Here is a 25,125-nt window from a genome sequence, read left to right as displayed (position 1 = left end):
TGCTGCAAGGTACTGCTCTTACAGCAAAATCTAGAAAAAGATATATAAATACGATATCAAAATCAAAATCAAATATATATAAAAATCATAATCTGTACCGCCACTTACATGTGAAATTGTACAAAACTCAAACAGAATGTAGCAAGTCAGTAAGGTGCATATCTATCTTCATCATGGTTTGAATTGTTTTAATGTTGATCAGAGAGAAAACCATCTGACACACATGTATAAAAAGACACACAAAAGTTTTCTGGACAATTTTCACACCACTGCAATACATGCTGGGAAGTATATCCAAATAAGCTAAGACTGTTTCAAAAGGACTTAATCTGAAGAAAGAAGGAAACAAGGTGACAAGCAGGGGTGTCAGTACATGCCAGTATCAGTAATCAGGAGATCGGGAGTACCTGTATCCATCTGCATTTTTGTCACCTTCAACTCTAGTGAGTGTTGCCTTTAACAGGTATCAAACTCACAACTTGGGGATCTAAAAGGGGCAATAAAGTGGCAATATTTTTAACCACTGGACTATTTGGATAAACTATTATCTGAAGACAGATGTTGACTTGATTTTAATTTGCATATCTCTATTCATCATAGCTTCATTATCATATTAAATAATAATATTAAAGAGCACTGGAGTCACATTGAATGATGGTACGGCACATGATAAACATATTGCAACTTTGTTCATAAGAGCAGAGTTATGAGGCAATCTAACAGGGAAAGCTGACTGTTGCCAGGACAGCTGCAGCAATCAGTTAAAAAAATCAGAAAAAGCACACCTGAATAGAAAGGTTTTAAGTCTGTTTTAAAGGGGTTTAGGGTCTGTGCTGCCCTCAGATGGTAGGAAGACTGTTACACAACCATGGTGCAACAGAGCAGAAGGCTCGATCCCCCCGTGGTGTGGGGGTCTCGTATTGCTGAACATAGAAGCTCTATTAGATACAAAAACATGAATTTGTTGAATTTAATCATCCTATTTCCTCTATAAGATATATTGGTATTGAGAAAGTATCACTTCCTTCAAGAGGAAGTAACTTGAGTGTTTTAGTTTCCAGGAAGGAACACATTGGATCCACCATCTGAGAACCCTGTCACCTCATGGATTAAATATAGATTATGACTTGAAGTGTTTTCTGTAATGTACCTCTAGTTATTGGATATTTAGATTAAGTTGTTTATAATGTTCATCTAGAGCTGATGTTTAACTTTTTTCTCTATATCTATTAGGAATCTATTCAAACTCAATGTATTTTTTAACATATTTGAATATACTTAACCAAGAAGATTATGTAAGGTATGAAACATAGTGGTTCTTGTCACTTTGTTTGAAGATAATTGATTGGCTTTCATTGTTAAGAGTTTTGATTCACCAAATGCCTCTTGATTGTTTTTTTTTTCTCACCTTTATAGTGGAAAATGATTATCTAATCACCATTAGGTGTGTTACTAGGGTGTGTCCTGTATAACATACCAGTGTCTGCGTCCTACTTTGATTGTTGATCTTGAAGAAGGCCTGAGGGCTGAAACAACATCTCAATAAAAGAGAAATGCATATCAAGTCAGAGTGTGTGACGCTTTTTTTTCCAACTCTCAACTGTTCATTTGGGCACGTGACTACTGTTTTAGGAGAGACTTAAAAAATGTGAACCTATCCTTTAATATGTATTTTAATTTGTACGTCAATTGTTTGATTAAACCCAATAAAAGTCTAACAGTAAAGTTGTGAGGTTATATACTCCCGTACAGTAGGTGGCAGTATTCACCCATCACGTTGCTTTGTAAATCGCCATTAAAACTGAAGAAGAAATTACGGAAACACATGGTAACCAGTTGGAAATGTGTTTGACTATAACAGCATCTGGATATTTACGGTTTTAGTCTAAAACACCGTCGTTGAATCGTGTAGTTTGGTTTTCTGTGCATCGACCTATTTGGTCATTAATTCACTTCAATCATGGTTCGAGCGAAAAGGTAAGTTTAAGTCTAATGATGTCTCAACCCTGATCCAGGACCAGGTTGTGATACGCAGTATGAAGTGTGCTTTGTTGAGGAGCTAATAAATCCTGCAACAAGCAGGCTGGAGTGCAATAAGGATCCTCTGAATGCAGAAAATGAGAGATTTAAGCACATCTCTGCCTCCTGTCTTTAACCGTTTAGGGGTAAACAGGTCCAGAGGCCAAAAAGGACAGAGCGATATGATGATGATGATCCTGAAGCCTACAAGAACATGCCTGTCCCTGATAAGGTAAAACAACAATAACAACAACAACAACAATAACAGCAGCTCTGTGACTGCTGGCTACAGTGTTGTTGTCTGTGGTTTATAACACTGATAATAGAGCTCTTTATTGATATCTTTATCCATACTGTGTGCTTATGATAAAGATTTAAGTAGCAATTGAACATAAATATAACATAAAGTCCATGAGTTAAAAGATTTATTTCATCATGATAACATATGACACACAGCGCTGTGTTTATTCATCAATTAACTTCAAACAAAGTTCAGCAAACAGAAGAAACCTAAATAAAAGTCAGTGTGTGATCACGCTTTGCCTTTTAAAACAGCAGCAGTTCTCCTCAGTACACCTTTTCCAAGGTACTCGGCAGGTCGGTCGTTCCTGCATCTGGGAGAAGTTGCCACAGTTCTTCTGTGGATTTAAGCATCTCAGCTGTTTCTGTCTCTTCATGTTAATCCCAGACTGACTCCATGATGTTGAGATCAGGTCTCTGTGGGGGCCGTACCATCTATTGCAGGACTCCTTGTTCTTCTTGTAGGTGAAAATAGTTCTTTAAGACTCTGGCTGTATGTTTGGGGTCACTGTCATGCTGCAGAGTAAATTTGCGCCTTTCTGATGGTATTGCCTGATGGATAAGAATCTAAACATCTAAAGTGCCTACAGTACTGTATCTACCAGAGGAAATCCCAGGAACAACAGCTAATAACAACAAACAGAGAACAAGAGAGTATTATACCGTATGCATCCAGCAGATGATGTTTATATTCATTATATTAATATTAGTGAATACAGGTGACTCAATCCGGAGCTGAGAAGAATTGGCACGTTCAACTGTGGCAATATTTTTGATTTAGTGTCCACAAGAAAGGGAATTGATGTCCCAAAAGTCAAGGCCCACTGCTTTGTTAAAGTTCAGAAGTTAAAAAGGTTTTATTATCATGGCTGTATGATTTAAAAACAAGACTGATGTGTATAGATCACACACTGGTCCTTGAGGACAGTATTACATTTTACAATTTTACATTACACGCTTTTATCCAAAGCAACTTACAAGCGAGGCAGGACAATCAAGCGTTAGAGACAAACTGTTGTAATGTGGAATATGAAATTAAGGTTGACCAGCTAAAGTTTACATTTTAACAGTTAAATAAGCTCAGAAAAATCACTGAACTGTATAACTTTTATATTGTTTGTTTGTTTGGTCGTATATTTGTGATAATGCTACGATTTATCTCCCACTTCTGAATGAAAACCAGCCACTCTCAACTCTGCTTTGCTTTTTTTGTGGCCAAAAACGTCTCTTTTCTTCCTTTCAGAAATCTTCACAGTACTCAAAAGACAAAATCGATGAGTTTCACGATGAGAAGATTGCGGTAAGTTTGTGTCACTAGTGGTTTTGCAGAAAGTGTTTGGTACTGTTTTTATGTTCTAACGTTTCTGTTTTGGTCTCTTGTTTTTTCGGCACAGAAACTTCTTGCCCGTGGAGTTCAAATGGAGAGCGACCCAGAGGAACTGGATGATGAGGTTTGATGCACTCTTTTTGTTTGTTTGATTTCACCCTCAAAAAAAAAATCACTGTAGTTCAAGAGCAAATTCAAGGTCATCTGAACTTTGCAGGAGGAAGTGATGGCGCTGGATGATTCTGAGTCAGAAGAGGAGGAGGAGGAAGAAGAGGAGGAGGAGGAGGCAGACATGGAGAGTGATCTAGAGGGGCAAAAAGAAGAAGGTTAACATAAAATCATCAGTGTTTTTGTTTGGGGTTGATTGACTGTCAGACCAGCCTGTTTAACCTGTAACTGTGTCGTCTTCCACAGAGCTTCCTAATGAAATGGCCTGGGGCACCAAGAAGAAGATGTTCTATGACTCTGATTATGTGGCTGCCAGTAAGCATCTTTTATCTAATTTATAATCATTATGTTGTCTGTTTGGTTGTGCTCATTTTAATTGTTTTATTACAGAAGGGAAAACAAAAGAAGAGCTGGAAGCAGAGGAAGAAGAGGAGGAAGAAGAGGCAAAAAATATCCAAAAACGTTTAGCTGAAAATCTGAGCGAGGAGGATTATGATTTAAACCTTTTCCAGGTATCAATAAATCTCCCTGGTACACCAGCCTATTAATTCCACCTTTGTTGGAAAAATAGTCCTTTTTTTTTTAAACTTTTATTTTTATGTGGCTGCCTAAATAAAGGAATTCGCTGTGGAGGAGAAGGAAGAAAAAAAGACTGCAGAAAAAGAGGAGAGGATCACGAAAGACCTGAAGCAGATGTCCCAGAAGGAAAAACTGAAACTTCTGAAGAAGGAATCACCAGAGTTTCTTGAACTCATTCAGGACTTCAAGGCAAAGGTGAAACACACACTTACAACAACCTCAGATTTAACAAAGCCAAAAGATATTTGTTTAGCGATCACAAACCAACATGTAACTGATGAGAAATGTTGACGTTCCTGCACGATGTGTGCAGCTTGCAGAGATGAAGAATGAGCTGCAGCCCCTTGTGCAGATGGTCAAAGATGGAAAGATCCCACCAGGAAAGGTGACGAACTTTTAGCTTCATCTCTAGCTTTGACTTTGTTGACAAGACTTTGTTGACAAGAAAAATGTTTGTTAGACATTTATCCTTTTAGTATTATGGAAAATATCATTGAACAAGGAGACTCCCTTTTACTTCTATGATATTTTCTATCATTTGCTGATTTTAAAGGTGCAAAACCGAGACCATAATTTTTCTGGTACATCAGCAAATGTTTGTTTTAAGGCAACTCAAGAAAGTTGGTGATTTTAATTTGTTTTCACCAGGCTGCTACTTAATCAATTTTGATTTTCACATAGATATAAATATTTTAGTCTTGATTTTAGGCATTAAGTATTCTCATTCAACTCTACCAGGGAAAATGACGGTTAGATTTACCTCTTCTGTTTTTTAAAATTGCTAATGCTACATGAATTAATCACCAGTTGTCTTCTCTGTGTATCTTTATGTTTGGTGCTGTGTTATATGCTAGAATACCAAGAAACATTAATGTTTTTCTATGGAAATACAATTTGTGAATCTAAATCACTCTGGTCCTGTTTTCCAAAGGGTGCTGACTACCTCAAGACAAAACAGCAACTTTATCTCAAGTAAGTTGTTATTAAATTGTAATATCATTTTTGAAAGTTTGCATAATTGGTCCTCTTTGAGTACAGACTAATCTTTGTTTCCTGCTACAGTTACTGCACAAACATCAGCTTCTACTTGGTGCTGAAAGCAAAACGAATCCCTGTTCACAACCATCCTGTGATTGAAAGACTGCTCACCTTCAGAAATGTAAGTCCATACATTATATTGACAGCTGCTGCCATGATACACATTAGAGTATATTTTCACTGTCCAGCAGTCAAAACAACTACACATATTCTCTTAATCTGAACAGCAGTCTTTACTTTATCTCCTTCACACACACATTTAGACCCCTTAAGTTACAACCTTCTGTCTTACTGACTTTCTGAATGCCTGCCTGCAGCTCATCAATGAACTAGGTGCAGTTGATGCCCGCCTTGCACCACAGTTTCGTAAGCTACTAGCTGGTGAGGAGACAGATAAGGCCACCAGCAGACCAGCAGAGAGCAAGAAGGTCGGAGTCTCCAGTAAGAAGGACATGGTGAGATATTTATTTTACATTCACTGTCCTGAAGGACATCCTCAATTTGAATCTGTTGCTGATGTTTAATATGGAACTTAAATGCTAATGAATGCACGTTTTGTTGCAGGATTCTGGTGAACCGGTGCCTGAGATTGAGGAGGATTCAGACTCTGAGCTGGATGAGGAAGCAGCTTTGCGTTTCTACAAAGGAGTGGAAGAGAGGTTGAAATTGAAGAGGAAGACCAACGACCCAGAAGCTGAATGGTGAGTAGGAACTGAATGTTCAAAGGGCAGTTGTTACAAATGAAACGGGGATCTGATCAATTGTCAATCTGTTGCAGGTTGGAGGAGGATGAGCCGGATCCAGATGCTAAGAGAGGCATCACTTACCAGGTACTGCAATATAGCCACTTACACACTGAAATAGTTCACTTACAGTTGGAAAATGTGTCAGATACTGTTACCCATAGTGACTTAAAATGCTGCTCAGTATTCAACAGGAATATAACATGTTCAGATCAGGTGGAAACAGACATTTGCCAATGATTAGAAGGCAGATATACTACAGGAAGTCAACTTTTTATGCTGGACTAACCTGAATTGATTATCTTAAATGGGTTTAAATGTACATATAAACAGGATTAAATATAGCATGGAGTCTTACAGCAGCATAGGTCCTCGAAGGGGACAAATCCTAGAACGGGAAATTTATACTTAATACTTTATCTATTATTATTATTCTATCTATTATTGTGAGAGTGCCACCTGCTGGAGGGTCAATAGTATATGTGACATACATATACATATAGTTGTTTCAGTACTGCAACTTCAAAGAAACAAGTGCATTTACTACATAATTGGTGCACTACAAAAACATCGGAGCAACTTCACAAATTGTATTTCCCTCATACAGTCTGCTAAAACATTGCTCGCGTGTCATTTGATATTCATTATCATTAAGGAAAATTTCAAGATAAATCTTCAAAAATGTATTTTTCAATACAAGGTGCCCCTCCATACTGTATTTATCATGCATTCCATCTCAAACTTCCCCATTTCTGAACAGTAGTCCTAATTATGTCCCTTTACCAATTCCACAGATGGCCAAGAACAAGGGGCTCACACCAAAGAGGAAGAAAATTGACCGTAATCCCAGAGTCAAGCACAGAGAGAAGTTCAGACGTGCCAAGATCCGCAGAAAGGGACAGGTTTGTACTCCACACACACTGAAGACGTCATTTTCATTACATATTTTTGATGCCGTCTACACGCTCATCAGTTTGAATCTAGAGTGTTAATGGACAACATTGATATTAAGACTTGTTGTTCATGTTCATCAGGTCCGTGAAGTTCGGCGGGAGGAGACGAGATACAGTGGAGAGCTGTCTGGTATTCGTGCTGGAGTCAAGAAGAGCGTCAAACTTAAGTAACCAAAAGAAAATTCAAAATACTCTGCGACATGTAACCATGAGAGTGAGAGAAAACCAATGGACTGTACTTGTCAGTGTTTATTATACAGGAGGTGACTGTTGTTGTAAAGAATGTCACTGATTTATTTAGCTGTCAATCATTGTTGTATAAAGACACTGAAATGTTCATTTTTCTGTTCTGAATTATTTCAGAAAGTCAATAAACATTTTATAAACTTTCAATAAATTGTGTATTGTCTGACTACAGAAACAGCATTATAACATTAGAGGCTCATTTGTAGAACATTTCAAAGGAGAAGGGAAGGCATTACGTGTTTATAGGTACAGCAATTACTACAACATACATACTGAATATACAGTAACTTGAATATACAGTAACTTGTCAGCAGAACAGGCAAGTACGAATATAAGCCAAACTCGACAGCACAGACACAACTTACAGCTGCATCATTAACTCAAACATGCAGTGGACGGTGATTGTCAGCCCAGTTGTTGACTTATGAACTGGTTGTGTGCTGATGTCAGGTTATTCACAATCCTCTCCTCGATCTCCACCTCATTCTTCACGTCCTCTTCTGTGAGGATCAGCTCGGCCTGAGTCTCAGGGGTCACCACCACCACGTAACCCCGCCTAGAGTCCAGCACGTTGGCCACCACTGCCTGGTGCCTGTAGGTGTCCAGAGCTCGCCGAGCCTTGTCCAGCAGGATGTTTGCGTCTGTCTCCAGCTTGAAGGATATGACGAAAGCCTGTGGTGCCCAATCCTTCACTAGCGGGGAGAGAATTTTGGGGACCATATTCAGGCTGAGCTGAAGGGGAGAAAAAAAGTATATTGTAATTAATCAAATTTAAAAACACTTTGATGTACAGTAGTGTTTGGTGGATTCTTTTTATTTCACTCACTTGAAGAGGTCCATTGGAAGACTGGATTTTGTGTTCAGGCATCTCAGATGCTGGGATATAGAAATCAGACACAGCTGCAGCCAAGTAAAACATGGCCTTAGATCCTAAGTGCAGAATAAACATTTGAGGACAGGTTATGAGCAATATGCCAGACAAGAGCCGCTACTTCAAGCTCTAAGGTGTTGTTAATATCTACCTATTGTGCTGAGTGCCTGTGCCGCTGCTTTAAGGAGGTGCAGGTATTCTGACAGAGTGCTGAACTCTATGGGTAAGAGAAATTTTCCCTCCGTCACTTCCTGGTATCGCTTCAGCACTTTGGCAATGTTTGGAAGCACCTGCTGGTTAACCACCACTTCACCAGTTTTACCGGACTCTCCGTCTCCTCCTTTGAACTGTAGGGCATCCAGGATGTTTATGGTTGAGAACATACGTGTGTAGGGGTAGAGGGAGCGATGTCTGTGTAGGAAGATGACAGCATAGCCAGCGTCTATGAAATACTCTGCTGAGGAGGCTCCTCTCCTGCCGCTGCTGAAATTATCGAGGAAGCGAACAGTGCGGGACTCCAGGGGAACTTTGGTGCCTCCTGATGTGATGAGAACCACTCTGCGGCCCGCTGCTGCATGATGCCTGGCAAAAGCAGACATCTTCTCCTTGACCTCCTCAACATGGGAGGGAACGGCAAATTCTTCAGCTAATTTGCCATCAATGGAGGATATTCTGGGTTCTGCCATCACCTGGTGAAAGAGAGAGAAGCATCTTTAATTCAACAGTTAGACAAGTTAAAGGACGGGCTTACAATTCTCAAGTCTGTCTTAAAACAACAGTCAGGAGCCCAAATGAACATTGAAATAGGTTTTTCTTACCATAATCATTCCTCCTGTTTATACTGGCCATTAGAAGATCCCTTCATAATGCACTTTCAGTGTAAGTAATTGGGTTGGGGGGGGATCCCAAAAATGTATTTAAAATTTATCTAAAGCTAATACGAAGCTTCAGCCATCCAAATCATGGCAATATCTTTCAATGTTAGTCTTTCTGGTGCCAAATTCCCTCCTTTTGTTACTATACTTCCACTGCAGCTGAACAGGAATATGCTGTCCGTTGAGACACAAAGAGGGAATTTTTTTTACTACAAAGACTGTAACTGTGGTTCCTCTTTTTGTTACTATACTTCCACCGCAGCTCAAAGGGGAAACACTGTCCTTTAAAGAGGTCTCGGAGTAGTGATGGGCATTGACAGTCACACCTATCAACATAAGCTGTATAATGTCTTCTGAGGGTTTGGAAGGAGCTTTTTAAAGTCTAAGAAATTAACGCCTGATGATGTCATGAGGCATTTACTAAATCAGAGTAAGTAAAACATAGTCTTGAAATCCTATGTGCAGAATAAACATCTGAGACTAAACATTTGTTTTACAGAAATTAGTTAGAAACTGGAGGAAGTGTGGGTTTAGAAAGACATGGGCGTTTGCCTGGCAGGAACTGTAATGAAAGACATAATGAGATTGAATTATGGGAAGTTGAGGATCCAGTACTTTTGGGGCTTAACCCCAATGAGTGACTAAAATTAGGATATTTTGGCCTTTTTTCCTGTCTCTCAACTTTATGGAAGTGCTACAATTTGCTTGTTTACTCCTTTAAATAATCAGCCTAACTTAACATTACAAAATATTGTTTTATCCTACAATACAATACGATAAACTCAATTGCCAGTTTATTAGGTACACTGGGACTAAGCAGTGTTAATAAAACAGCCCTGCAACAAATCCTGAAGGTTATCATGTTCAGTAACTGTTCTAGAGAAGTGTTGATTCAACTTTATGGTCATTTTGGGAGGTGTAATTTATGGCGCTGTTGGGGTGTATTGCCTTTCACTGAGAAACACCTCAACACAACACAATTTAACAGCCCAAAAAACTTCAAAATGTTGATAAAGTTGAATCGACACCTCTCTAAAACAGTTTCAACAATGTACACACACTTTAAAATCACAGTATTTACGAGACTTTACAAAACTAACCCTTACAGTAACATTATATTAATATACTTTTCTTTAAATCTAGCATGAACCTTTCAGGGAGTGTATGAACTCCACAGGTTAACCTTGACCTGAATATTTTGCGTCATAAAAGCCTCTTTGCTGGCGACTGGTTTCTTACAGGAAACCCAGACTTGAGATAAGTTTGTCAAGGTCAAACTAAGGTTGACACTTTCTGAATTTATCTGAAACATGTTCAGTAATATGACAGGTGAAAAGAAAGGGGTAGGTGAGTCCTCTTGTGCACTCTTATGCAAAAATAACTCTACGTAACGTTACCTGCTGTTTATCAATAATTTGCCACTGTGAAAATGACCCGAATGTAACAAAAAACAATACTTGCTTTATTATGACAATTAAAACCAAAACTGCAAGAAGCCCTACTTTATATTCCGAGGTGGAGGGACTATTTCAGTGAGATACAGCTTCACAACTTCTGCACTTCCTGCTTCTTCTTCTTCTTCTATGGTTTTACTGGCGGACTACAAACCAACGTTAAAGGTTCATGCCGCCACCTACTGTATCGGAGTGTGTAACATCATGACTAAACAGCAAAAACTAAAAAACAAACGAAAAAATTCTAAATAAGTTATATTCTTGTGATTAAATCTGTTTCGTTTAAGATTTAAATATAGCCCTTTGAACCTGTAACTTACACCAGCTTCTTCTCCCCCCCACCCCCCCAAAATTCTTCTTCTTCTTCTTTGAGGTTTAACAGCAGCTTGCATCTTTGGTGTTACATTACTGCCACCTTCTGGAGTTAGTTAACTCCTACAGAGTCCGCTTTGTCAGATTTTTCCAATCAATCCTGTTCTCTTGAGAAAGCTGACTAGACACTTCATATATTGTTCACTTCCACTAAACTCCAGTATGCCCAGTTCAAACCTGCTCTTGTCAGCCCTGATCTCCTCATTCCCTCCATAATGTCTTTTCTTTCTGAGGTATATTTCTTGCAGTTAAAAAGTTCATGCTTTACTGTTTCTGCTACCTAACAATGTTCACAAAGTACATTTGGATGCTTCCCTATAATGTGGAGAATCCTGTTCAGGTTACTGTGTCTTCTTCTTAGTCTGGTCATTATTACCTCCTCTTTTCTATTTCCTCCCCTGCTTCTCTCTGTATCCACTCTATTTTGTATTGCATGTAGTTGTCTTCCTCTTGTCTCTTGATCCCAGTGCTGCTGCCACTCTTTACTGATTTTCTTCCATGCAATACCATTTCCCTCTGATTTTGAAAGTTTAATTATGGTTTTTATGTTTTCTTTTCTAACAGCTTGTTTGGCTAGTCTGTCCAGTCTTTCATCACCCATAATGCCTATGTGCGCAGGAACCCAAATGACTGTGACCACACTGTCTTGTTTTATTACTCATGAGTGTACTTCCATTATTTCAAAATAGTAAGTCTTGACGATTACTGGATTTATCTAGCTTTAGGCTGTACAGAGCAGATGCTGAGTCACTACAGATCAAAGCTCTGTTACGTTTGGCTTGTTCAACCCACTCTAAAACCATCCAAATGGCGCACAACTCAACCATATATACACTAGAGAAGTTTGATGTCCATTTGCATATTGCAACTCTGTGGCTTGGAACTGCAACTGCAGATCCTGACACCAGCTGGATTCTTTGGTCTTTTACTGTCAGTGCTACCAGTGGCTTTAAGCAGTGATACCTCTGTCGCTCATGGCATCTTTGAGGTAAATGGTGTTGAGGCAGTATAGTGCGTCAGTTACTTTCAGTTACTTTCTCACTTTCATATGATGTGTCAGACTTTGTGAAACATTTGCATCACCAAGAGGGTAGAAGGGGGATTTCTGTAAAAGGGGATCTTTAGGTCTGGACTCTCCCACTGACTCAGCAAAGTGTCACAATAGAGAAACTTGATGGTTTGATGCTGTTCTGGAGTATCTGGACCTCATTAGATTCTTTTATTGAATAGTTTTAAATATTAGGAACTTTCTCAGAGATGCTGGTTGGATCTGGGTGCATGCTCCATTGCACATTGTTTTCCTTATAATTTGCATCAAACATCTGTGAGTTTTTGGTGAGTTTTCTACCTTGAAGGAAGACAGGGATAATCCAATTTCAATTTTCTTTTTACAAAATGAAAAGTAACATTATACTGAATAACTTTGAAATATCAAGTAAAGTCTTATGTAATTTCTTCTGTCATTCCCAGAAACTACAGAGTTTACAAAAAACCTCATTTAATTTCATAATTCATAATTATAAACCAAAAGAACTACTGTTGGTTGTCAAATTTCTATTTTAATTTACAAAGGTGCATTTGGAAAACCAAATTCTGCACCAGGCAGCTAAAAGAAGAAATTATTATTAACTTTCTTTCTTTCTACTTTTGGCTTTTTAAATATGTATCTAAATAATTTAAATTTTATTACTTGATAAGTTGTGTTAACATTTGATCTAAAAATGCAACATTCTCATGAATTTGCAATTTTTTCACAAGTTAATGGGGGGAAATTGTTGTCCTGAGACTGATTGGGAATTTATGGTTTAAATAACCTTCAGACAAATTTTATAAACCCTTGTTAGTTTCTCACATAATCAGCACGATCGATGCCTGTAAAGAAACTTGTTTAATTTAACCATACTGTAGCACATTTTCAAGATTTATTAACAGCAGTCCCTGTTATCAACCAACAAGGGGCGCTGTTGCACCGCTGAATAGACAATCACAACATTTGAACAGGAGACTGTAGTTCATAATACTGCTTGTTGATTGTATTGATTAACCTGTGATCAGTTTCGGCACATTTTGTTGATATAGATGATGTTATGTTTATAGAAATAGCCTTTGTTAAACTACTTCTTAAAGACCAGTTAAAGGAAGTAAAGTAAGAGCTGGTTCAGGTTTGAATAAACCCATCTACCTGGAATCCTTTGTGTCTTGCACTTGAAGCACTTGAAATAGTTTTAGGTTGTTTTCTGTTTGGTTGGAAATGATGCATAAAATCAAACACTGGTCAAAAGTCAGTGTTTGGTGCAAACTATAGACATCTGATTGGGGAATATTTAGTATAGTTTATAGTTACCCATAAAATAAAAACACTGCAAAGAGATGTGTTGTTTTTTTAAATATAGGATAATATTTTTCTGGATTATTGTTTTCCACTGAGAGCCTTTTTCAAGATACCAATGTTCATTGGTTTTTGACAACTTTATACACTAATACACTAACTGAAACTTAAGTTGAGTCATATAAGTGGAGTGAAATTACAACCAATTTAGTAAAACCATACAGAATTCTTTTAAAATCTTACCAATAACATTTTTCCATTCTTTGACAGATAGACTCATGTCTATCAGTCCTCTTGACATAAACCACATCTTGTACATACAGAGATATGGAGGGGGATGTGGGGAGTGGTGGTGGTGGGGGGGAGGGGGTGGGGGTGGGGGGTTATAATAAATATCACAGTAATAATGAAATATGATGCAGACACTAAATTCAAATATACCATTAAATGAGGTAAGAAAGAACAGTTAAGACCAAGGTCATCATGCACTCATTCGACTACTTAGTACCAGTGCGTCCTTAGTAATTTCCCTCTGAGAATTTAGAGGTTTATTAAGTAATCTGAAGTGCAGTTTAGATTTTACAATGAGCATTTAGACATGGTGGGTTTTTAAAAGGTGAATGCAAATAATTTTTATACTTTACTGCATTGAAATATGACCACACAAAAAATAATGAATGAAATAATTCAGTGTGTCAGCATCAGGATTTTGAAACAGCATTTAGATCATAGTGTAGGAAACTCTGGGACATATTACTGCATTGAAAGCGAACAAATAAATAATTGCTTGAGAGACTAGAGACAATTATTTTTTAGGTAGTCTCTTTTTTTAGTTACGTAGTGTTGCGGAGACATAAAAATATCCACATAACAGTGGTCTATGGAACAAATTGTGCAATAAATCTTTTATACATGCTGTTTCTACCATTGTCAAAGGCAGTAACATTTCTAGTGCCTAACATCAGCATATAAAGAATATTGACAAAATGGGGGCCATAAGATATATATTTTAAAGTACCACTTTCCAATAAGGCAACCTTTATAAGGGGTTTGTAATTTGCAACTAATGGCTTCCTAATAAATAACTGTTTTATTGGTAATGAGCCATTAATAAGAACAACTTTTTGAGGTTGCCAGCTTGTGTGTGTCATCCAACAGGATACTATCTTTCTGGGGGAAAAAACCTAGAAAGTGTGAACCTCACATGTATTTATTAATGGATTAGCATTTACCATTAACACATAAAACTGCATTAAACAGGAAAGATAAACACCGACCAAGAGGAATTTTCCACAACCTGGCAACCTAAAAGTTGCTCTTGGCTTTAAACTAATAAATGATTTATTACTCATTAATAAAGCCTTTAGTTTCAACTTATAAAGCCCTTTATAAACGGTGACTTATCAGAAACTGGCTCCCGTGTGGATTATCTTCTACTTTCTGCTGCTTTTATGCTGCGATGCTGACTTCTTTTATTGTGTCTTTTCCAATCCTTCACTTAATAAGCTATATCTTACGCTAGAAGGCACTTTGGGTCACAATCACTCACAATGCAGTTGGTTTATTGATTAAGTGATTGATAGTTCACGTGTGGGCGCAACCCCGGCTGCTATCTACACTGCGGGCTTGCGTTATACCGCGCGCTAGTTTCTGTGGCGGCAGGGTTGGTGAGGTGAGAGGGACAGAAAAAGTCTTCATGTGCGTTGTCGTATGTGAAAGTAGTTCCGGGCATTTAACCCAAACGAGAGGAGGGGGGGGGGAGAGTCCCGGATGTTGGCTCGGCTGCCGAGAGAAAGGCGAACGGGAGAAGGCGGAGAGAAGCTGAGGAGGGACGCCACGGCACCGCAGGCACACCGGCGAAGCTACGGCTACAGCGGGTCTTTGCACAGGACAATACACGTCAAGAGCACAGGACACTCCCGGGGGTCCCCCCGATAGCTGTAGAAGAGGAGGTGGAAGGAAGGGGAGGGGGCAGTTACTCTGAAACTACCGTGAGGATTTACAGAGAGCCGCCGTCACAGCAGCTTTCTCCCAGAGTAAGTGAGCTACACGGGCATGGAAGTTGAACTAAGGCCCACGAAATGGACGACTTTAACGGGGAAGTGAGCTGCACTGAAGTTCTGGGGATTGAGCCCGGTGAACAGGCCCTGACACACACGGCTTTCCGCTCGCTGTGGCGGGGCGTGCTGGGGGGGGGGGAAGAGCCAGTCAGTGTTTCCCCTACGGTCGGTGTTAGTACACCCCCGGTCGGTGTTGCTGTATAACTCTCCCAAGTTGACAGCTCTTGCGTTAGCCTCGCTAGCACCGACGTGCAACCGGTGACAACTGACAGGGGCAACTTTGACAGCTAGCTAGCCAGTTTTGGTTGCCGGCTAACTTTAGCTGAGCGTTGTCAGTGCTTTCTCCTGGGCCAGGACTAGGTGTGTGTGTTGGGTTTTTCCTCGCCTTAGGTGGATATAATGACCTATATCCCAGCCCTCCAACAGCTATCGTTAGCTAGCTGTTCGGTATGTGAGACGCTGTGTGTCCAGCATGAAGTGTGTGTGTGTGTGTGTGTGTGTGTGTGTGTGTGAGAGAGAGAGAGAGAGAGAGAGAGAGAGAGAGAGAGAGAGAGAGAGCCCAGTGTCATTTGGCTTTTCTGCGTGCACCGATGGTATTTGACTCACAGCTGTTGCAGTGTGTTTTCTCGTCTGTCAATCGTCTGTTTCTCAGGCGGCTAATACATTCCTCCAGAAAAAAAAAAGATCCTTCTATGTAAAACTAGTCGACCTGTGCGAGAAGGCGGAGGTTTGTCATGTTGGCTGGACACTCAACAAGTGCAAAGCATGTTTTCAGGTGAATTTTGTGCCGCTGAATTTGATCTCGGGGGCTGTCTTTTTTGCCTCTGGTGGTGTATGTACCCTTGGCACAAATGGTGTTGCAGCTAGATATGAGGTCCTGTGTGCAAGACATTTCTCAGGGCATTGCTTCTCTTTGCTTTGATGTTTCACCAGTTGGTGTGTGTGATCGCAATAGGGCAGACACTTTATTAGTTAATGCTACGACTTTAAACCTCTGTGGCATTTGCGTGCAGCTGTGTACAAAACAGTGTCCTTGCTTTATCCTTTACGGCCTTTTTTTTATTTGAGGATGGATGACTGAACTCCCCCCGCTGTCAACTTGTGCAAGTTTTTATCAATGAAGTCACGGTGTTATTTTAATGATCGAGGTGCAACGAGGTGAAATTTATTAGATGATACTCCCATACTTTAGTTTATTTTGCCATAAAGTGAGCATCAAAAGGGTGAATTTATGACTAAAACAAAACATTATAAAATTCCCCACGAACATCCCAACCCTTGCCAGACCTTATGCTTCAACCAACAAAATGCCCATAGTGTTAGTCAGCACCCACAATCAAAGGTCAGACCTGGTTTGCTTCTTAATCACCCATCCTTTAAATAGCAGGCCTACAGCGGGCTGTCTGGATTGAAGCTATCTGTGCATGCAGCTATAGATGACACATGGTGTTTAAGTTTTGATGTTACTCCAGCCAGGTAAGCAGAACCTGTAGTTTCATTTAACATATTTTATCTAGCAATGCATATGAGCATTTATCTTATTCTGTGAATTGTCTCGCCACTTTCTGATATTCTGATTGATTTTCAAGAACTGATACTTACGAGACTCCATGTGCAGTTTACTGTTAATTGCCATCTCATTGCAGTGTCCTCAGCTCAGTCTTGACACTGACAGATGTTAACCCCTGCACTACAAATATTTTGGACTTTGATGCCATTCATAAAAAAAGCAGATTTTTAGAGAGAGTTTTGCTTTTGTGAGCAACTATGTATAATAAAGCAGTGGAATAATTGGTATACTGTAGGCAGCAGAAGTGACGTTTTGCTGTTGTTTGCTGGCTTGGCTGATAAAGAATAGACGAAGTGTGTAGATAAAGTGTGAGCTTTTTACATATTGCATGCAGAATCACGGCATATTTGGTCTTTAGAGCATTGCTGTTCCATCTATCTGAGCTTATCAGTTCATAAGCAGTGTGGTTAAGATGTGGCAAAAGGAAAAAAAAAAAGATGTTGTGGCAAGGGGCACGAGGTTCCTGTTTTTGCATATTTCTTGGGCGATTTACTGCACAGACATTTTCAGATATTTGACGATTTGTCTTTGCTGTTTCACCTGCGATTGCGCCGAGCAGAATTTGTGACTTCTTGTTGATAGTTTTTTTTTTTTTCAATCAACCTTGAGGTTCTGATAAATTCTTCAGTTGTGAAGAAAGTATAGAGATGATTACGCATCTGTTTATTCTGACAGTAAGTGATAAGTGTGAATGGGAGGATGTGATGCAGTTTCTCTTTAGTGGTGGTTTTTAGTCTGCAGTGGTCTTTGAAAAGTCTATTGCCTAATGGCTTAAAAACATGGCATCTACACCTCCAAGGTCTTCTTGTTTTTTTGTGTACAGACGTGGTGGCATATTCATCCATCTGAAAAAAAAAAAAGCCTTTATCATCATTTGTCGAAGACAAGGATTATATAGAATAACTATGTTGATATTTCATCATTGTGCCACGGATAATGTTCAGCGGGGGGGGTGATGGCGTTTAATTTAGTAGATTAAATAGAATAATGACTTAATATGTGACTAATTTGGATAGATGTCAAGGGTCAGCAAGCCAGTAGAGCAGTGTGAATTTAGAACGGGTTTCTACTTTTTTGAATACCAGCACCTCATTTGGAATTCAGTATGTGGCCCTGTGCCTAGCCCCGACTCACTGAGAGGCTTTTTAATTTCTCCCCTTGTTGAAGTGATTATTCAAATGGCCATCCGTGAGATGCAGTTATCAGACTCCTGGTGGTAGTTGAGCCTGTGGCAACATGAATGCCCATCACAGCCTACCCCCCCCACCCCCCTTCCCTCCCTCACCACCCTGTGTAGTTGGACAGCACCCAACAGGTACCCTCTGTAGCAACCCCTATTAGACCGCCACATCTTACCCCTCAGGCTGAAAACCTATTGTGTTAGGCGATTGGCAGATGGCAATTTATTCATGAGGATGCTGGTATATTTTTTTGGCACGGTGTAGTGGTGATGCTGTTGGTCAAAGGCCTGTGTTTTAGTATTTTTATGATGACTTATTTTTGGTTTGAATCTGAATAAATAAGAAAAAGAACTTTATTGATCTTGAAGGAAATCCTTGAAGCAGATGAAACAGAAACAGGGTAGAGAAAGACATTTCTTAGTCAAATCTAAATACTATGTACAATAAATAAAAAATAAAATGAATAAAGAGTAAAAGATAAAATAAAAAATACAATAAAATATTTAGGTTGCTACTTACACAGTACAGCTATAGACATGTATGTGGCAGTGCAAAATAAAAACAATGTAGTTGTCAGTGACAATTTATATTAATATTGAATGATAAAATTAATTATGGCCACAGTATTGATAGCAGAAGCAAAACCTGATACTGCATATTGCAGATATAGCACTCAATGTAGATAGTAAATTACTTCCATCCAAAATGGGCTTGTTTCAGTTCTTCTCTACTCAGAAATGTGAAGTTATTTTAGGTTGGAGTTTCTTTCTCCCCCCCCCCCCCAAAAAAAACAAAAAACGGATTTTCCTTTTTCTTTTCAACAGCTGCTTACACTACACGGAGGCGAGGCCGTCCTCTAATGCAGCTGAGTCCATATGACAGGACAGTTTTGAAATAAAACCCCCCCCCTCACACACGCGCACATGCTCTCCCCCACATATCCAGTGTGAAGTTTTGCTCTCATGGAAGCCGTGTTGGTGAGGAGGGACTGGTTCAGTCTTCATTAGCAACGCTGTGCATCACTAGAATGCAGATGAGCTATGAAGCCATTCATCTGCTGGAAATGCCTCCCTGATTCCAATTTGAATCTTGTTTGCAGTCACATTGTGTGAGCCCACTTCTCCATGTTAAAGAAGTCTCTTTATGTGAGAGATCAGAGGGGGATAATTGCACTTAAGTGAACCTCATTTAGTGCTGGCCAGAGCAATTACTGTGACTGCAGTTATAGGCGTTTTTTGGGGCCTGGAGCAGCTGTCATTGAGTCTCTGTAGCTGAGATATCAAATAGTGAATAGAATGACATTGGCATGGCATCATGGGAATGTCAGATCCTTGGATGGATTTTAATTAGTTTTTGCAGGTTTTTGCTCAGCTCTTTTTTTCTTTTTTTTTTCATCTGAAGAAAAGCATAATTAAAAATGACTATTAGAAATGCATCATTTTAGTAATGATTGAAAATAAATTATTCTCAAGGTGCTGTAAGGTGAAAAAAGCCAGCACTCTTTCTTCAGGCAAAACCCCCTGGGCTTGAGGGAGATGTTTTATCATTAATGTTATTCAGGAGCCAAATTTTGAGTTTTGCTCAGCTGGGTGCTTTAATCTATTTTTGCTGTAAATTAATGAATTTTTAAAGAGCCCCTCGCTGGATACGGGTGGATGTGGGAATGCAGCACTGGTTCAGTTTTCAAACGAGCCCCTACTCCACCGTCACCCCCACCCACCCTCCTCACGGGATGGAGAGAGCGAATTTACTGAAGCACTACACTTTCATTTTTTATTCATCCAGCAATACACTGCCTAGTTCTCCTCATCCCACCTCCTCCCAGTCTGCTGAATCCGTCAGCGAACTAGTCCTATATGCTCCAATCCATGTTCTGGGTTGGAATTGGATGTGGACTTGAATCAGTTAGGGAATCATGTGATGTTTAATTTAACTGGTTCGTTGCCTAACGTTATTGGCACATTTGCTCAGATGCATGTTTTATCTGAAAGTGTTTAGCCATTTATTTCCCCATTCTGACTAATCAGGGCACTTCGATCTACAGGGGAACTACTGTACCTACCCACACTAGAGCTTGCTGGGTAAGTTTAGAAAGTGTAGGAGAAAATGGTGGTGGTGGTGGTGGTGGTGGTGGTGTTGAGGGGGGGGGGGCGGCGCCGCCGTGCTCCTGTAGTGCATGGCGGTTTCTGTGACTCATTCCAGCCACATGGTAGCAAAAAAGATTGATAAAGTTTGTGGCAAGTTTATTGCAAATATTCAATTTGATCTTATCTTTGTATTACATTCACAGCGGAAGTATATTAGCATAAGTGTTTATGTAAAAAAAAAAAAAAAAAAGATAACGTCTTAGGCGGTTCTAGTGCACATGCACAAATGAAATCAGGGCCTACAAATCAACTCCATTTAAGGGCAGTTAATGCGGTGCTTAATGGGATGTAAAACAAAGACGATTTAAGAGTGAATTCAGTATACGTATGTGTCATTTGAGATTTTACTTAGTCAGGTGCTAAGAGTCCTAAATGAATAAGACTGACTTGACTTTTGTATGTCTTGAAGACTTTAATAATTAATCATATTGTATGCTTTGTCCTTGAGTTTTGATAGGCCCTCAGAATCGGCATATTTCTCTTAAGCTTTTTTTTTTTGTTTGTTACTCAGTAAAAGTAATTGATATGCTTGTATGATTCATACTCTTAGGAGACTTTCGAGCTGCGTGCAGGAAGAAGAGCTTACTAAGCTGACACAGCTTAAGTAATAAGAACAGAGCTTTCATCATAGTACTTGGTAACTGTTTTAATCGTTACAGTGGCTCCTGTGGCAAATACATAATTCACTTCCAGGGAAAACGGCAGAATAATCTAGAGACAGTATTAATTAAGAAGAGATGTTTGAATGGAGAATGGTAGCACCAACAACTTGCGAAACTACTCAGCCTTGTCTTGTGTATGAGCAACCACAGAGCTGTTATTTATGACAGATCATAGAAATGAGGGCAACAGCTCCTGAGCTCCACCAAAACCTCTTCAAGAAATTACATTTTAATAAAATAATATTCCCTGATGTTACCTTCAGCTCCCTACTGTGGACTATATGCATGACATGACAATTTAAAGGTCATGTCATGGCAGCAACAAACGAAGCGTCCGCCACAAACCAGACGTGATTGAATATCGTAATCTCACTGTGGGGTGGTGGTTGGTGCGTGCGTACGAGCCCGAATAAACAATGCATGTTGTCTGGAGTTCATGACTGTTACAGACATAATGACTCTTGACTCAAAGAGATAGGAGAGTTGTCTTGTCAGCCACAAATTTACAGCCCAGGAGTGTCACTATACGCCCAAGAGTCCAAGTGAATTAGTACTTGCTTGTTAACTTCAACAGTATTAGTATTCGTTAAATAAGTGTGATGCAAGTTGATGTTGGATATCATAGGTTTATTGGTGCACTTTTTACAGTGAGTACTGTGTGTGTGTGTGTGTTCATTGTTCAGCAACAGTGAAGAATTTCTCACATGTCTGAACGTCAGTCTGCAGACTCGGAGAGGAGAGTCAGACGGGGTCAGGTTTAATTAAGTCCACAGTCCTAAGACTGCTTTGTAAGGTTAAATAGTGGAGTCTCAGGATGTGTTTTACTGCCACATCACTCAAGTTTATCTTCTGCTGACAGTAAACTCGCAGGAGATTGATCATTTATCATGGAATCACAAGACAGGGCGCGTTTCAACAGCCTCGTGTCGGTTGATCAGACCTGAAGTCTGTGTGTATTTTCTCCATTTGTTTTGTGATTTCAGACAATGTTAATGTGGGCCGGTCCAGAAATAGCTTTATGTAGAAGTTGGAGACTGTGTGTGATGTGGTGTGTGAAGCTCATGATCTGTAGGGGCGAGTGCCAAGTTTTGCAGATGTGGTATTAGTTGGGAAGGAGCTGTGGTGGATCTGTTAGACCCGATGATTTAACGCTTTTCTTCATACCTCTTGCCTGTGCCTCACAGTCCTCTGCATGCTCAGCAGAATCGCACGTCAAAACCTCTCTCTGTTGTCGTCATTTGCCCCCTTTTTTTTTCTGTGTGAAACCTGATGGATTAGCTTTTGATGTAGTACTTGGAGTCTCCATCTGTGATTCAGAAAACCCCTAATAGAAGCCAAGGATTCACTCGCTGGAGTTGGAGGAAATGCTGAACTGCGTGGACCAGAGAACCCACACAAGTGATGACTCGCTCTTGCCCCATCATTACCACCCCATCTCTCTTTCTTGCTCTCACACATAGTCTGTCTCTTGATTATTGTTTTATTTTGTGTCCGCGCTTCTTTTACTTTACCTCTCTCCGCGCCATACTCTCCTGTGCTCTTCACTTAGCAAACAACACGTCTGTAGAGAATTCTGAAGAATGCATCTTGTTACTTAGATGAGTCATACTTCCTCTGGCCTGCATGCCTCTCCCTCAGGGTGGATGAATGAGAGGGCGGAGAGGTTAGCTGGAGGAGGGGCTCAGTGGCTAATGCGACGTGGTCTGTGCCAGTTGCTCAATGTTATTAAGAAAGTATCTGTGTGTTGGTCACAGGACCTGAGATGTGCACATCAAAACGTGGTTGTCCCTAGGTGGCTGTGTGCCTGACGGGTTCGACCAGGCTAAGTCACCTCCTTCAAAAAAAAAAAAAAAAAAAAAAAAAAAACTGTTAGGAAATCTCAGGCTCAGCTCTGACCCCACAAGTCAGCCACTCTGCCAAGGTGCCTGTGGCCCTGGGAGGAAAGCCCGGGGCCTCGGCTCTGGAAAGGAGTGAGGCTGCACCTGCAATCTGAGAAATCACTCTGCGTTACTGAAGGAAATTTATATGTTGGGATGAAAAGACTGTAGAGGAGTTTGCATGCAGTTACTAGGCTTAAATGTTCCTCAAGAGGCCTGACTACAACATAATTTTACGTGTCTAAATTTATGACATCGCATACAGTTAAGTGTGTAACATTCCAGTTTTCTGGTTTTAATTCCCTAAACTTAATATCACATTGTGTCATAAAATGCGCAGAGTTACAAGTAAACTTGATTACCTTTTTATAATACTGATGAAACAGTATCAGTATAACATTAGGCTCCTCTCAGCTTGCACTCTTTCTCTCCCATACCTGCTCTTCTTGGTCCCCTGCCAAAATCTATGACTCACAGGAGACTGAGTGACCTACTTTTTAAGTCTTCTAGGAGTGCCAGAAGATCTTTTTTTTTATTTGCAAGACAATACTGTGGGTAAATATAAGTCAATTAAAATGCACTTAATGCACCCATTTTTGGATTTAAGCACCTAAAGGCTGTGTCAGCATGGCAGCCACCTCAGAGGATTCCCTTCATTATCACAAGGAAAGAAGATACATAGTAAACAGTTGAGCTTTGATATCTCATTAGAAGCAAACTGAGTTTAAGGCCGCACTGGCTCTCATCAAGCCAATTTAAAAATATAACTCATTTAAGGGCTCTTGTAATCCTGCAATATTTGTGTGCTTTTATATTTCACATTCCCAGTTTATCCAGGTTGTCAGAGATTATGGTTTGTACGTGTAGACAAAGCGTTTATCTACATGAATCAGTGAAAGTAGCCTGGAGGCCTAGTCAGTTTGTTTTAGTAATGATAGAGTCTTGGCTCTACTGTCACGGTAAAGTTTGAACAGTTGCTCTTAATATTATATGGATTAGGACAGAAGATAAAAGTTTGGGTACAGAAGCAATCTCCCAAATGCCTGGTTTACAGTTTGCCTACCTCTGAAAAGAAAACAAGGATGGGATCAAAGGCCATAGGATCCCTCAGATGGTTTGATGGTTTGAGCTGGTTTTTGATTGGAAAAAGATGCCGCTTTGCAGCGGATGGAATTTCCACTTTAATCGCTAATTGCTGTTTTTTAGTCGTGTTGTCTCTCATTGAAGCAGAAACAAGCTGTGCAGTTGAATGCGGTGTCTTGGCTGCTCTTTTCCCTTCTACAAGGCTTGGCTGCTTTGATATGTCAGTTTTGTTTTAGTCTGCCGCCTTCGTCTTGACACGATTGGCCCCGCTCGCTCCGACCTCCTGGAAACCCCCCGGCATGCCCGCCCCAGGGTGTGTGTTCAGTCATTTATTCGGCTTCCTCTAAAAGACTGCCATGCCTTCACTTCCCTTCTAGTTTCCCTCCTCTTATTAAGATGTAGAAGGCAGAGCAGCGTTTGGTCTGAAAGGCTTAGTGCTGGGGGGGGTTACTGGTGTGTACAGTGGGGGGTAAGGGAGGGACTACGAGCATGGGGACTTTAATGACTTAATGTGCACTGTACAGCCCGGCCACACTCCAGCTAAGTTCTGCAGGCAGCTCACAGTGCTCCGATTTCTGTCTTTTTGTGCGAGTCCAGTCAAAGAAAATCAAAATGATGCTCTGACAAAAGTGACTATAATTGGAGAGGAACACATTATCAAGACTTTGGTTAATGCTGATTGCTGCTTGGGTTTATGCCTGATAATCCCTATTTAGTCATCCGAAATGACTGCCTTTTTGAAACCTCTTTTTTATCTTGTCTTTTCTCCAATGAATTTTGTCATGTTTTTGCTTCTTTTTAAGAAGTCACAGTGGTGAACCACTTTGACCACCACTCTGGCATTTTGATTTCCCTTTTTTGTTTTATCAAACATTTTGCTTTCAGTGAATACCCTCCTGGTCTCTCTATAAAGCCCAAGCGTGAAATTTTCCAATGGCACACCTACGTTATCACCTGTATACTAGATGCTCAGTCTGCTGCAGTGGCATGTCCTTGTGTTTGCTGCCTGTGTGCTTTACTAGAATATTGCTACTGAACCAAAAGGCAGGGTAGACACTGGTGGCGATGGTGCCAGTTCACTTTTTCTGGTCATGGTTCCTGCGCAAATCTGGTCACACCCAAAAATTTTCTTTGGCACTACACATAATTTGTCATGGAACCACTGATCTCACAGGAGTCACAGGACATGCAAATAAAGCCGGAACAAGCTGCAACAATGAATTTTAATTAACATTTTGAATGCATTTCAAGGAGAGGTCATAGAAGTCACC

At 40.0% G+C, this 25,125-nt stretch overlaps 3 protein-coding genes across 6 annotated transcripts in view; 2 read left to right on the top strand and 1 right to left on the bottom strand.

The window, feature by feature from the left end:
- The first annotated feature begins 1,792 nt into the window (after positions 1-1,792).
- utp3 (UTP3 small subunit processome component) lies at positions 1,793-7,311 on the top strand. Its single transcript, XM_042405490.1, has 16 exons — positions 1,793-1,977; positions 2,164-2,251; positions 3,563-3,619; positions 3,714-3,770; positions 3,864-3,972; positions 4,061-4,129; positions 4,205-4,326; positions 4,433-4,588; positions 4,707-4,778; positions 5,325-5,365; positions 5,456-5,552; positions 5,749-5,886; positions 5,996-6,132; positions 6,210-6,261; positions 6,969-7,076; positions 7,209-7,311. Exons 1-16 carry the CDS (start codon positions 1,961-1,963, stop codon positions 7,296-7,298), a joined length of 1,410 nt encoding a protein of 469 aa, XP_042261424.1. The 5' UTR covers positions 1,793-1,960; the 3' UTR covers positions 7,299-7,311.
- A 50-nt stretch (positions 7,312-7,361) lies between these two features.
- ppcs (phosphopantothenoylcysteine synthetase) lies at positions 7,362-10,864 on the bottom strand. Its single transcript, XM_042405491.1, has 4 exons — positions 10,622-10,864; positions 8,396-8,933; positions 8,200-8,303; positions 7,362-8,105 (listed from the first exon to the last, which is right to left on the bottom strand). The coding sequence occupies exons 2-4, from the start codon at positions 8,928-8,930 to the stop codon at positions 7,779-7,781; spliced, it is 966 nt and encodes a 321-aa protein (XP_042261425.1). The 5' UTR covers positions 8,931-8,933; positions 10,622-10,864; the 3' UTR covers positions 7,362-7,778.
- A 4,150-nt stretch (positions 10,865-15,014) lies between these two features.
- The window catches only part of foxj3 (forkhead box J3), a 76,602-nt gene continuing 66,491 nt past the window's right edge, over positions 15,015-25,125 (top strand). For all 4 annotated transcript variants that reach the window (XM_042405489.1, XM_042405488.1, XM_042405487.1 and 1 more), the window contains exon 1: positions 15,015-15,310. The gene's annotated coding sequence lies outside the window, so the exon portion shown is untranslated. The remainder of the gene's footprint in view (positions 15,311-25,125) is intronic.

The sequence above is a fragment of the Thunnus maccoyii genome, chromosome 3, assembly GCF_910596095.1.
Source record: "Thunnus maccoyii chromosome 3, fThuMac1.1, whole genome shotgun sequence".
Taxonomy (NCBI): domain Eukaryota; kingdom Metazoa; phylum Chordata; class Actinopteri; order Scombriformes; family Scombridae; genus Thunnus; species Thunnus maccoyii.
This window is presented reverse-complemented; position numbering and strand designations above follow the sequence as displayed.